Genomic DNA, 14,503 nt, shown 5'->3' on the forward strand with positions numbered 1-14,503 from the left:
ATGTGAAATAGGTCAAATTGACATCAACATATACCGGAAAATGTAGACAACAACCGGCCAATGTTGACAGCAATTTTGGACTTTTTCCTAATGAACATGTAGAAAAATTTACGCCCTAAGCTATAGAACGGAGGGAATATTAATAAAATGAAAATTGTGTTGCTCAAATTTTTTGGTTAAAGTTTGTTTTAGAATACGCATGTGCCTTAGATATAATGCATTGTGAAAAGCCTCAGGTCTACAAGTTCAAATGCAATCGCTCACGGAAACCAAGAGATCATGATCAGATGACTCATCGATCAATGCTCACGATATGAGTTCTCTCGATTGGTTTCACACGAACTTCCAACTGTAATGGTCCCAAGAATCAACTCTGGGTGATACTAGCAAGTTTGAGCATTTCCACCTGCGGTGGCGTATCGATCAAGAAATGGGAGCTTTTACCAGAAAAAAATATTGTAAAACAAAAACAAATTATTAGATTAAGTCCTTTCTTAATTGCCTGATAACAGGGACATCACATCACGATTCTGTAGCTTGCACAAAAGTACAGCATTATACATTTACACAACCGCTAACTCACAGGGCAACCAAGGTTTATCATCATAAGATACAACGCTAACTGAACCACAATATCTGGCCTGAAGCCTGGCACCCAGCATCCATCCAGCCTGAAACCCCTGACACAGGCGCACATCGACCAATGAAGCCAACATGATAGCAAGTACATTATCTGCAATGTCCACAAGACGCTATGTTTAACGACCAACATCTGTAATGTACAAGAGTTTATTGCTATTCCTTTATTCAGACATAACAGAGCATTTCACTGGAAGGCCGAACAGCATGTAGAGGAGGTTCTGAGTTTTGTCTGGCAGCGCTTAACAGTGTCTATTCAGGAGGGAGGCCATCATCGGGACGAGGGTGGCGGCATCGGGTAGGGTATGTTGATCGGAGCACGGGGCACCACCGTTCCTGGGACTGGGGCATGCATGCCGTAGGCCATGTGGGGCGGAGCAGAGACAGGGAGCGTGACGGGGGTGCCTACGGCGGACACAAGGGGGCCGCCGACCGGCTGCCCGATCGTGGTACCAAAGGCGTCGACGCCTGGCGGCGGGTTCGCTGTCTGTGCATGTTGCTTGGGGGACTTCGCGGGAACTGCTGCCTGACCATTTGTGCCTGTGATTGGCCCCTGGGCGGCTGATGCCTCTCCATTCACGCTGGTGATGTCATGTATACTTGATCGCCGCCTCTCTCTGTTCATTGAGTTCAGGCGGATGAAGTACTTCTGTGCATGGCTAGCAACCTGAGTGGGTGTCCTTGAGATCACAAAGTTTCTTGAGATGCTCCTCCAGTCACCTTTGCCATACTTTTCCAGTCCAAGAAGGAACAATCTGCAAGATAAAGTCGCATCATAGCACAGATCAGTGACTAGTAAAGATAAGCCTGCAGGAAGCATACTAATTGATATCCGGCAGTTGCCAACCAAGATTTCTAATGAAATATTTAAATTCAAGACGCTCTCTGAAATTAGCTTCTCTAGTTAATTATGAATAAACATCATTTTTTTCTCATTCAGCAATTTATGTCATCACGCCCACAATGATCTGATTTCAATACTTTGGAATCTCACAAGCATCACGTAAAACAGATCCAGGGAATCACTGAGTGGAATGGTGCCAGTACCCTGACATCTTCTTTTTCTTTTACATAAAACAATACTAAAACTACAGCTGCGAATATAGTATAACATATCGCTTAAAATGGCAGAAATATGTTACAAATGAAAATTTACTACTTCTGAAGTTCATATAGCACATGCTTGCCATCTCGTTCAGGGTTAGAACTTTAACACAAAGCACCGAATAACTGATTGCCTAGAGGGTGCCATACAGCAAATGATGAGAAACCAGTATGAAAAATAAGGACACAATTATGCAGTGCTATAAAAATGCCAAGTATATACTTTAATTAACAATTCAAAGGAAAAAAAAGGCATAAGGTTCATATTTGAAATTTATGAAAAATAAGGAACATAATTTATAAAAATAAGTACACATGTATTTGCAAATTATGTACTCCCTCCGGTCCGGAAAAAGTGACCAAAGTGGTCATTTTGCAAAACAATCCTGTAGTTTCTTTCCCCAGCGCAGTCAACTGTCATAACGCACTCAGCACATAGCCCGCATCCTGCACGTCTCCTGCTGCTCGTTCTGCAATCCACGGGGCAGACGACCTCGCCAGCGCCGGACGGACATCCCACAGCACCGGCCGGAGTTGCTCCTCGACCACGCGACATGAAGCCTCCCTCACGCACGCAGGGTCCGAGCTCGAGGCCCCTCCTCAACCGCTCGCCGGTAGGGATTCTCTAGATCCGGCGGCCGGCGATGCCCTCTTGTGGAGCAGCAGCTCGCGGCCCCCTCCCCCACCCCGTCCGTCGCCTTCCTGTTCACCCGCTCGCCGGCAGGGATTCCCCGGAGACGGCGGCGCCCTCGCGTGGAGCAGCAGGTCGTGGACCCCTTGAACGGCCTGCATCTTCTCCGACGACCTGGACGGGCCGGAGATCGAGCATGCGACGGCCGATCCAGATCTTGAGGCGTTTTTAGTCAGTTTTAAATTACTACAAGGATTGTTTTGTAAAATGGCACTGTACCAGCTGATCGGACACTTATTTCGGATCGGAGGGAGTACGTGAATTAACACTTAAAATGAAAAATGCAGAAAGTTCATGTTCCAAATATACTGAACCAAGTATACAGAAGTGGAGTTGTACTTGTACTTAACACAATAAGCTATAAAATATACTGAACCAACTATACAGAAGTGGAGTTGTACTTAACACAATAAGCTATAAAATATACTGAACAAACTATAGGGAAGTGGAGTTGTACTCAAGCTTTTTTGAGTCGATGTATAGTCGCCAGGTCATTTTCTCAAAATTACGGCGACTCGCGGCTATACTGCGACTTATGGCGACTATACAACTTTTGTCAACTATACAGCAAGTCGCAGGGCTGGTGACTTGGTTTGACTTGGCGACTCAAAAACCTTGGTTGTACTTAGCACAATAAGCTATCGAATAAGTGATTAATTTACTACTCCCTCCTTGCCACAATGTAGGGCGCATAATAATTTTCAAAAGTCATACCATGTAAAGTTTGGCTGCAGTTACTGACAAAGGTATCTATATCTACAATAGCAAATGTATACCATATGAAAATATACATCATGATGAATCTAATGGTATTTATTTCATACTCTAGAATCTAGATGCTGTTATTTTTCTCTACATACATACTTGGTCAAACTTCACATCGTTTGACTTTAAAAAAACAACTTATATGCACTATATTTTGGCAAGGAGGGAGTAATTTTTTTTAGCATATTTAGAACAGCAAAGCTAGCATGTGAAAATCTACTAAACCCAGTCCAACCACACAATGGGAATAAATATGAAATGTGAACAAACATCCAAAGTGTCACCTCACTTAAACAAACTTATCTTATCCAGAACACATTTAAAATAACGTTTTGTTTCAAAAGTGACCATAGTTCCGAGTTTCTGGCTTGTGAGTAAAAAAAATCAGGCACAAGGTAACATGGGGAATAGTAAAACAATTGGTGTAACAAAATGTCAGAACATAAACTGAACACACAGCTTCAGGGTGCAACTCCAACAGCTACTCACCGAACCAATGTTAGGAAGTCGTTTACCATTCATGGATTCCGCAGTAATAAATGGATTGCATCAAAATACTTAGAACTGTTGCCAAACAAGCAAAACAATAACAGCACTGACACACAACTCCAGTTGAAAACATGAGTGGAATGGTTTAGCTAATCCACTGATAGAGAGCCTGCATGTACTAAGAAGCACACGCAACATGACCTAACCTGCAAAATACCGACAAGCCTACACGGGTTGAATCTCCAGTGGAGAGCAGGACGAAAGCCAACTTAAGAGCAAATTTCCCAACAATCGGGACATTACGACCAGTAGACGAGTTGATCAACAGAATCCGCAATCAAGCAATCCAACCTTTTAGCTCCTAGGTTAGCTAATTAGCCAATCAATCAGATAGCACAAGTATGTTTGCTCCTCTGTCTGAACAATAAAATCTCGTACAGAATATAGCCTAAACTCTATCCCAATACACGCAGGGGCACACAAAGGAAGCTCCACTTCCACTGACTCTGAGTGCCGGTGTAAGGGCACCACGAGAGCAGGTAAACTACGCGAGCATCGAATTTCCAACACTATCTCCAACAACCATAGGACGACTACACGGATCAATCAATCAATCGGAATTTCCGACAGAGCAGGTCAATCAAGCATCTATGTACAGCATCAGCGTTCCCCGCAAAATTCGGTCAACGGAAAGGAAAGGGCAGGGTGGGGGGCAGGAGCGAACCTGTGCTCGTCCTCGGTCCAGGCGATCCCCTTCCGGCGCTCCTGCTCGGCGGACTTGGACGAGCCCCTGTCCCCGCCCTTGTCCCCCTTCTCCGCGCCCTTCTTCCCGCCCGCGGAGGCCGCGCCGTCGTCGTCGCCGGCGTAGACGAGCAGCGGCACGCGGCCGGCCTCGATGCCGTCGACGTCCTCGACGAGCAGGTCGTAGTGGCGCCGGACCTCCTCCGGCGTCTTGCCCGGGACGGCGGCGGCGATGGCGTCCCACATGGCGGCCTCGTCGTCCGGATCCGGCAGCGTGGCCAGCGCGTTCTCGAACGCCTTCTCCTGCTCCCGCGTCCACGTGCCGGAGGCGGAGCCGGGCATGGACATGGCGCCGGACCCGGAGCCCTCCTCGCCGCCGCTGCTGCTGCTCGCCTCCTCCGCCGCCATGGCCCGCACGAAAGGGGGGAAATTATCGAGCTTTGCGGGATTCGGGGCCGGCGGCGGCTGTAGGAGGGGTCAGAGGGATTGCGGCGGCGGGATAAGGGGAGAGGGGGAAGAAAGAATGGGATTTGGAATTGCGGCGGGATTGGGGGGAATAAATTGGAGGTTTCCTTCCCGAAAAGAGGAAGGGGGAGGGAGATCTACCGCCGCCGCCGGCAGGAGGATTTGTTACCGCGACCGCGAGGCTGGGCTGCGTCTTGCAGCGGGAGAAAGGAGATATTTTTGGATTCACTGCGGCGGGCACAGTGCAGTCTGCTGCCTGTGTAGTGTCGGGGCTGCTCTCTGGTGGGACTGGTGGCTCGGGGAGGAAGGAGACAAGGCGGGCGTGGCCGCGGCGGCCGGTTTTCCCGTGCTACTGTATTTTTTCCTTTCCTTTGCTTTGGGAAACAAATGCGTTGGTGCTTAAATGCTTAATGGCCGCTTACTTTTAAGCTCCCTTGATTTGCTCGTGGGGGCATGGGTCAGTGTCAAGGTTTATACACAAGCTATCGATCGATCATTTCTCAATTTTATATGGCAATTATTTTTTTTTTCCAAACGACCCACATAGGATCGAATTTTCATTACCATGGCGATAACGAAAATACAGAAGTCAGGTACCAAAAGAAAGAAAAGGGGAGATCGCCGCCTAATGCTAACGTTCAGAGCGAATATTACAACCAAGGAGTAAATTTATACAGAGAAACGATAACTGGGGGTAACTCGGAGATCATCCTAGCACACATAACAGAAACGGGGCTTCTTTCAGGATGTTGTTGGATCATCACGCTTATCACCAGAATCCTTGTCCTCCAGGCGCAGCTGAGTACCACGTCCAGCATTCCTCGCAGATGGATTTCCCTCACCCGCCGCAGCAGCAAGGCGCAGAAGCCCATCAGCTCCAGCACGAAGCTCCAAAGCATCCTGCTCCCCATGAAGACCTGACCAGTATTGCATGAAAACAGCAGCGTAACTGATGATGTCAAACGGAGAACTAATTAGCTTTTTTTCAAAACAAGCTTTATTTCTTAGTTTCCAAATGGCCCAGCAAATAGCAGCCAAACCAGCAATCTGAGTATTGCGGCTAACTTGAGAGAATTGAGGGAACCACCAGAAAAATTGGGAAAAACTCCCAGGTCGAGTAGGAGCTTTAATAGCAGTGGCTATAGCACTCCACACAAACTTGGCAGCAGAGCAGCCAAAAAAGAGGTGAGTGATGGATTCTCGTTCATTACGGAACTGGCGAGAAGGGGTCCCCAGGCCAATTGCGCTTAAGCAAATTATCTTTAGTGGCTATAGCATTATGCCAGATCAGCCAAAGCCATATTTTGATTTTTAAAGGAATTTTACTTTTCCAGAGATGCTTAAAGGATCTATCACGGCCCCCACCACTGATCTGTTTATATACAGATTTAACAGTGAAATTGCCTTTTTTTGCCCATTTCCATCTGGGGGAATCTTTTTCCTGAGATAACTGGGTTTGATTTAGTAACTGGAACAGGCCAGCCTCTTGAATAATCAAATCAGGAGGTAGCCATCTTCTGTAAGAAAATCTCCAGCCCATATTGGCTGCATCAGCAACAGTGATGTGTTGTTCATTGCAGATATCAAACAGAACAGGAAACATCTCCTTTAGTGGATTACTGCTGCACCAAGAGTCTCCCCAGAAACTAGTTAATTCCCCATTCCCAACTTTCATTCTCCTGCCACACAGATACAGATCTTTGACTTTCAGCATATCACTCCAGAGGGGAGAGTCTCCAGGTCTGTGTTTTGCATAGTAGATACCTTTATGGTTCAAATATTTTAGTCTCATAAAATCTTGCCAAGGCCCAGTGTCATGCTCCAATTTCCACCACCACTTGCACATCAGACTGATATTGAATCTGGATAAATCTTTCACTCCCAGACCACCTTTCTGTTTGGGTTTACAGATCCATCTCCACTTAACAAAGTGGTATTTCCTCTTATCAGCACTACCAGCCCAGAAAAAAGGACCTGATAGGCTTATCTACTTGCTCAATGGTTGTTTTATGTAAAAGTCTCAAAGACATCTGATACACAGCAGTGCTAGCAAGGCAAGCATCAATCTTAATCAGCCTCCCTCCAATGGACATGGAATTACCAATCCAGCCACTCATTTTTTTCTTGGTTTTTTCACCCAGAAATCTCATGTCAGCTACTGAAGCTCTTCTGGCACACACAGGAGTCCCCAGGTATCTGATGGGCCAACTACCTTTCTGACAATTGAATAGCTCAGCATAGGAAGTTTGTTTAGTGTCATCATCCAGAATCATCATAACTTCACTTTTCTCAAAATTTATTTTCAAACCTGACATCGTCTACATGGAATTTATATGGCAATTATGGAAGGTTCTTGTTTTCAAACACGGTGACGCTAGAGACTGCGACCATTTGGAACGTGGCATTCCATCATGTTGCCCCAATTTCTTTTCTTTTGGCTTCTAATAATGTCTACTCCGCTCAAATCATATCATATTAGATCATTCCTTCCTTCGAAACATCACCTCCTCCGCCAAATTCGTGTCTCGCGCCGGTAAGGCCTCCTCTTTGTCCCACCAACAGACCCAAGCCTAGTCATGCCTCGCCCTGGAGACCCGTTTTGCTTCCTACATCTCATTTCTTGCCGACATTCAACGGGTAAAGTGATAGTATCTCGCAAAAAGAAACGAGCAAGCTGGTAGTAGATGGTATATGCACAACAAGTAGTCAGAGCGATATTTGCTAACCCGTAGATCTCCTGAGCCCCGCGTGCTACTGAAGAGGGCGAAGAAGAAGATAGGAATCGATTTGGGAGCAACCGTTTCGTAGTACGCGTACAATTCAGTGATATTGTGCCATCGACACACCTCGTCGACGGATCCCGTCCCTTACTTCTCCATCCGACAACTCAAGTATACCATGTGCAACTAGTGCACTCTAGTTAGTCTGTTTCACGGTATACGCCCTCCCCTGTGGATCCACTCCCAGATGGATCTGCACAAGAACAAATAAGAGGCTTTTCTAAGAAAAAATGCATTAAACAATAAAAAATTAAACTAACTCTCTAACTTTTTCATATCCATAACTGCATATTCAACAACCACTACCGACTCATCACGGCTACCAAGCTGAAAAATTTGTGATGTCCAAATATTTTTCATTTATGAAAGAACTTGATGTGCATCTCATTATGGACTTAGACAAATGACTCGTCGTCTTGGTTCCCAAATTATCTAACCAGGTTTGGGGTACACCTTCTCCCCTTGAATGATGAGTTGGTGCATGTCAGTATTGTCGCGGATCTCTATTTTCTTATTCTTTATTTGTTCGATCTTAACTTCATCATCAAGTTGATAGAAACTCGACTATCCTCCTTTATCTTCGCAGCAACACGGATGACCTCATTATTCCTTTATCAACCATGTTTTGTCCTATTTTATTTAGGTACGCTTCTTTTCTTTTAAAAGTATTTCTGAAATAGCGAACTTGGTCTTGAAGTCCACACAAGATGGCGAAGCAAGTACCGATACTACCGTTGAGGAGAGAAACAAAATTCATATAATTTGATGTAGAGGCTCAAAGATCATTCCGAAGAAATATAATGTGGACTTAGTTAATATCACATATACAAATACTCATCACCTTTTATACTAAATACGTGTACCTATTTATAATATATGCCATTATTAAATCATAAGTAATCTTAATATAAACTTTAGTATACAATTATATTAGCTTTTATTAAATTTGATAATGTTAACTCAATTTGTAATATTGAAATCAAAGATAAATATTATAAATTTCAAACACCACTTGCTACGAATGCATATATGCTAAATTAAAACTTCCTCGTTCATAATGGAAATTATATTAGGTCTTGATATTCGAGTTTGGGAATTTTGAGGAACTTAATTATACCTAAACTAAAAAAATAGCAAACATGAACAAATCACATTCATGTGTATATGATTTGTGCCACTTATATGTGTCGCGATGTGTTTGTATCTATTTTACTATATCTTAGTATCCTTTAATATCTTGACATGGAGTTCTTTAATGCCTGATTCTAAAAAATATTCTCTATTATAATTAATTTTCATGTTTGGTGGCAATGTGCAGGTCACTGGCTGGGATGGCCTTTCAGTTTGTTGTTTCTCAAACTCACATTCTTGGCAAAGGTTACTTCCTGATCGATTTAAAATGCAATATAACATATGACTAAATGGCTTTGAATTATATGACAGGTTTGATGTAAGAAAGGGCCCCAAAATATTGTTGATGGGTCAAATATCAACTAGGAACTTCCAAGATCTTGCACTATCAACACTCGTTCGCCATTGGCCCCCATCTGTCACCGGCCTAACCATATGCTCCACCCACTCATGGCCAGCGGCGCTTCCACACAACTTGAACCGCCTCCCCAACCGGCCCTCCACCTCTCATGTCCATCCTTTAAATCTCCCGACTTGGCGCCGGCGAACCCTCCTGTTTACCCAAACCCTATGATTCCATCACCAACGAGCTTCATGTACCATACACCGCCTCACCGAGACCATTCTCCCCCCAAGATATGTCATCGCGTCGGCACCAGCCACGTGGAAATCCTTCCATCGCCTCCACATGAAATGTCGGTGCCATTTGCATCACACCAATATTAAGTGAGTTCGGCGCCTACTCTCAACTCACAAGCTATCAATCAATCTTGTCTCGATTTTATATGGAAATTATGCAAGGTTCTTGTTTTCAACACTATGACGCTAGAGAGTGTAAACATTTTTTTGTGAATTAAGGAGCTTTATGTGGGATTACAACCACTTGCAAGGATACCAACTAGGAACGATGGAGTGAACACTGCTAGGAAAAAGGCTAGCAGTGGCGCACCAATTTTCGCTAGCAGTGGCGCACCATTGTGCATCTTGTTAATCTTATTTCGAATGATTACCATATTTTTATATGTTGCATGATCAGGACCTCAACACAGGGGTTGCACACACTATAATAAGCAGTGCATGTTTGAAAACGACATGTATCTGACAGAAGATCATGTGAGCTTCCTTTTAGATTGATGTGATCCCGTTTCTCCACCGAAAATCAAGTGCTACATGCACAAAATGACCTATTCATCTATCAAAAAGAGGTGCAAACTGGTAAGATTATCATGCATGGGTCTATATTCTCTATATGGTATGACTTGGACGACTCATTGTCCCCCTTTCCCCTCCCCCTCAAGGCTGGGCTGCGTCTTGCAGCTGTTCACTCCATCGTTCCTAGTTGGTATCCTTGCAACATATTCCTAGACCGCAAGGCTAGGCTGCGTCTTGCAGCTGGAGAAAGGAGAGATATTTTTGGATTCACTGCAGCCTGTTGTGCTGCCTGTGTAGTGTCGGAGCTGCTCTCTGGGAGTGGGAGTGGTGGCTCGGGGAGGAAGGAGACAAGGCGGGCGTGGCCGCGCGCGGCGGCCGGTTTTCTCGTGTTGCTGTATTTTTTCCTTTCCTTTGCTTTGGGAAACAAATGCGTTGGTGCTTAATGGCCACTTACTTTTAAGCTCCCTTGATTTGCTCGTGGGGGCACGAGTCAGTGTCAAAGTTTATACACAAGCTACCCATCTAACATTTCTCTTTTATATATGCCAATTATGCAAGGTTCTAGTTTTTCAAACACGATGACGCTAGAGAGTGCAAACATTTAGCACGTGGCATTCCATCATGTTGCCCCAATTTCTTTTCTTTTGGCTTCCAATTTCTACTCCGCTAAATCATCTCATATTAGTAGATCACCCTCACCTCCTCCGTCAAATTCGCGTCTCGTGCAGGTAAGGCCTCCTCCTCCCCCCCCCCCCCCCCCGCCCCCAAACACCATAGTAGCATCCCACAACTTTCTCTTCTCCTCTTTGCCCATGGATCTATCTCGGTTGACCGTTGGCTAAGACCAAAGAGCGCGCACGCATTCTCTTGATCTTGTGTTAACTGAATTCAATTAACCATGCGCTTTGTTTGATTAGTTGCCAATGTCACATACTTTCATGTCCCTTCGCACAAGCAGGAGCTATACAATACATCCATGTTGATTCATATGGCAACGAAGTTCTGCACCCACGTCATAAAATAGCATAGCAACAATTCAGATTCTCAAAACTTCTGTAAACATGCAAGTTGATGAAGTCCAGCGCAGAGTTTCCTGTACTTGGCGAAGTACAATGTCCGCACACCAACAGGCCCAAGCCCCTCGCCCCGGAGACCCATTTTTCTTCCGTCATCTCATTCAACGGGTAAAGTGATAGTATCTCGCAAAAAGAAATGAGCAAACTGGTAGTAGATGGAATATGCACAACAAGTAGTCTGAGCGACATTTGCTAACCCGTAAATCTCCTGAGCCCTGCGTGCTACTGAAGAGGGCGGAAGAAGAGAGAGGAATCGGTTTGGGAGCAATCGCTTCGTAGTGCGCGTACAATTCAGTGATATTGTGCCATCCTCGTTGATGGATCCCGTCTCTTACTTCCCCATCCTACAGCTCAGGTATACCATGTGCAACTAGTGCACTAGTTTATCCATTTCATGGTATACGTCCTCTCTAGTGGATTCCACTCCCAGATAGATCTGCACAAGAACAAATGAGAGGCTTTTTTTCTATAAAAAAATGCATTAAACAATCAAAAATTAAACTAACCTTCTAACTTTTTCATATCCATACCTAGATATTCAACAACCACTACCGACTCATCTCGGTTACCAAGCTAACAAATTTGTGATCTCGAAATATTTTTCATTTATGGAAGAACTTGATCTGCATCTCATTATGGACTTGGACAAATGACTCGTCGTATTGGTTCCCAAATGATCTAACAAAGTTCGGCATACACCTTCTCCCTTGAATATCACGGATCTCTATTTTCTTATTCTTTATTTGTTTGATCTTAACTTCATCATCAAGTTGATAGAAACTTGACTATCCTCCTTTATGTTCACAGCAACACGGGTGACCTCATTATTCCTTTATTAACTATGTTTTGTCCTATTTTATTTAAGTACGCTTCTTTCTTTTAAAAATGTTTCTCAAATAGCGAACTTGGTATTGAAGTCCACAAGATGGCGAAACAAGTACCGATACTATAGTTGAGGAGAGAAACAAGATCATTCGGGAAAAAATATAATGTGGACTTAGTTAATATCAAATATACAAATACTCATCACATTTTATACTAAATACTTGTACTTATTTATAATATATGCCATTATTAAATAATAATTAATCTTAATATAAAATTTAGCATACAATTATATTAGCTTTTATTAAATTTGATAATGTTAACTCAATTTGTAATATTGAAATCAAAGATAAATATTATACATTTAAAACACCACTTGCTACAAATGCATATATGCTAAATTAAAACTTCCTCGTTCACAATGGAAATTATATTAGGTCTTGATATTCGAGTTTGGGAATTTTGAGAAACTTATTTATACCTAAACTAAGAAAAATAGCGAACATGAACAAATCACATTCATGTGTATATGATTTGTGCCACTTATATGTGTCGCCATCTGTTTGTATCTATTTTACTATATCTTAGTATCCTTAAATATCTTGACATGGAGTTCTTTAATGCATGATTCTAACAAATATACTCTATTATAATCAATTCTCATGTTTGGTGGCAATGTGCAGGTCACTGGCTGGGATGGCCTTTCAGTTTGTTGTTTCTCAAACTCGCATTCTTGACAAAGGTTACTTCCAGATTGATTTAAAATGCAATATAACATATGACTAAATGGCTTTGAATTATATGACAGGTTTGATGTAAGAAAGGGCCCCAAAAATATTGTTGATGGGTCAAATATCAACTAGGAACTTCCAAGATCTTGCACTATCAACACTCGTTCTCCATTGACCCCCATCTGTCACCGGCCTAACCATCTGCTCCATCCACTCACGGCCAGCGGCGCTTCTGCACAACTTGAACATCCTCCCCAACCGGCCCTCCACCTCCCATGTCCGTCCTTTAAATCCCCCGACTTGGCGCCGGCGAACCCTCCTCTTTACCCAAACCCTGTGATTCCATCACCAACGAGCTTCATGTACCATAAACCGCCTCCCCGAGACCATTCTACCCCCAACATATGTCGCCGCGCCGGCACCAGCCACGTGGAAGTCCTTCCATCGCCTCCACATGCGATGTCGGTGCCAGCTGCATCGTACCAATATCAAGTGATTTCAGCGTCTTCTGCTCTCAACTCACAAGCTATCAATCAATCATTTCTCGATTTTATATGGAAATTATGCAAGGTTCTTGTTTTCAACACGATGACGCTAGAGAGTGTAACATTTTTTTTTTGAGAATTAAGGAGCTTTATTTCTCAAACTTGTGGGATTACAACCATTTGCAATGATACCAACTAGGAACAATGGAGTGAACACTGCTAGAAAAAAGGCTAGCAGTGGCGCACCATTGTGCATCTCGTGGTGCACCACATGGTGCGCCACTTGTATCTACTTATCAGCGACGCACCTTGTCGTCTGTCACTACTAAATATGTGAACCACTAGTATTTATGTGAGGTGCACCACTAGTAGAAAATTAGGTGCTCCTATTTTTGCATTCTAGATCTAGGTTTGGATCTCACCCCATTTTTTGCATTTTTTGTATCTTTCCCCTATAGTTTTTGTCTACATCTCCTACTCCACATCTTGGTGGCGAACACTGATGCATGTAAAATGCATACATAAACTTTGTAGATTATTGCCACACATGTTTTATATTGTTTTCTGGAATTTTCCAGTTATCCTCATTATTTTGGCTATCCTCATTATTTTGGTTATAACTCTGCATAACAGAAAATTCTTGTTTTGTGTATCTTTTTTTACTTTCAGGGACATATACGGAGTCAAATGGGCCTGAGATTTTTTGAGGATTGATATTTCGTGAAGACGAACATTCTAGAGTCTTGGAACTTTGCAAACGGAGGTCGGAAGGGCAAAAGAGCCCAGGTGGTGCGGGGGGCACCCTTGGCCATGCCACCTAGGGCCTTTCCCTCCTCGAGCATCCACATTCGTCCATCCAAAGCCATACATAATGGTCTTGACATAAAAACTCCTATATAAAGGTCCCCCGAGACATCTTGGAAGGGGACGGAGTGCAACACAAAAACACATAAACAAAGAGTCAGCATGCCGCCGCCAGAGGAAGATTGGAGGGGGAACCGCTGCAAGAATCGCCTCCGGTCGCCTCTCCTGCTTCTCTGAAATGGTCGTTCTTTATAACCACCGAAGAGGAATGATTGGTGGCAAGAATCTGAATTTTCTGGACAGATTGGGGGAGGTCTCACTTATCCTCATTTCCCGCCGCCCTGTCGGAAATTTCATCGCCGCGGCCTCTCCCCACCGGCGATCGTACCCGCCGATTCGTGGCCGCTCCTCTCCGTCTCTACTCTCCATGGCTCCTTCCCGACGCTCCTACCCGCCTATGCCCCTCGCCGCCACCGGCCAAGGTATGTGAACGAAACCCCAAAATCCTAGCACGGTTCTTTGATCTGGTGCCTCACACTAGCAATCGTACTAGCAAGGGGCGAGTTTCACACTAGCAATCGTACTAGCAAGGGGGCGGGTTCAGTTCAAGTTAGGATGGGGCGTT

The 14,503-nt window shown here is 44.1% G+C and overlaps 1 protein-coding gene across 1 annotated transcript; it reads right to left on the bottom strand.

Annotated features, from left to right (window-relative positions):
* Positions 1-456: 456 nt before the first annotated feature.
* On the bottom strand, positions 457-5,150 carry LOC124677274 (transcription factor SRM1-like). The gene is made up of 2 exons (XM_047213278.1): positions 4,413-5,150; positions 457-1,394 (listed from the first exon to the last, which is right to left on the bottom strand). Exons 1-2 carry the CDS (start codon positions 4,835-4,837, stop codon positions 911-913), a joined length of 909 nt encoding a protein of 302 aa, XP_047069234.1. The 5' UTR covers positions 4,838-5,150; the 3' UTR covers positions 457-910.
* Positions 5,151-14,503: the final 9,353 nt, after the last annotated feature.

This window comes from Lolium rigidum, chromosome 7 (assembly GCF_022539505.1).
Source record: "Lolium rigidum isolate FL_2022 chromosome 7, APGP_CSIRO_Lrig_0.1, whole genome shotgun sequence".
Lineage (NCBI taxonomy): Eukaryota > Viridiplantae > Streptophyta > Magnoliopsida > Poales > Poaceae > Lolium > Lolium rigidum.

Excerpts from the sequence above, each read along its gene's own strand:
- LOC124677274 (XM_047213278.1), bottom strand. The coding sequence starts at position 4,837 with ATGGCGGCGGAGGAGGCGAGCAGCAGCAGCGGCGGCGAGGAGGGCTCC. Across the intron at positions 1,395-4,412 it reads TGGACCGAGGACGAGCACAG|ATTGTTCCTTCTTGGACTGG; the intron begins GTTCGCTCCTGC and ends TTTATCTTGCAG.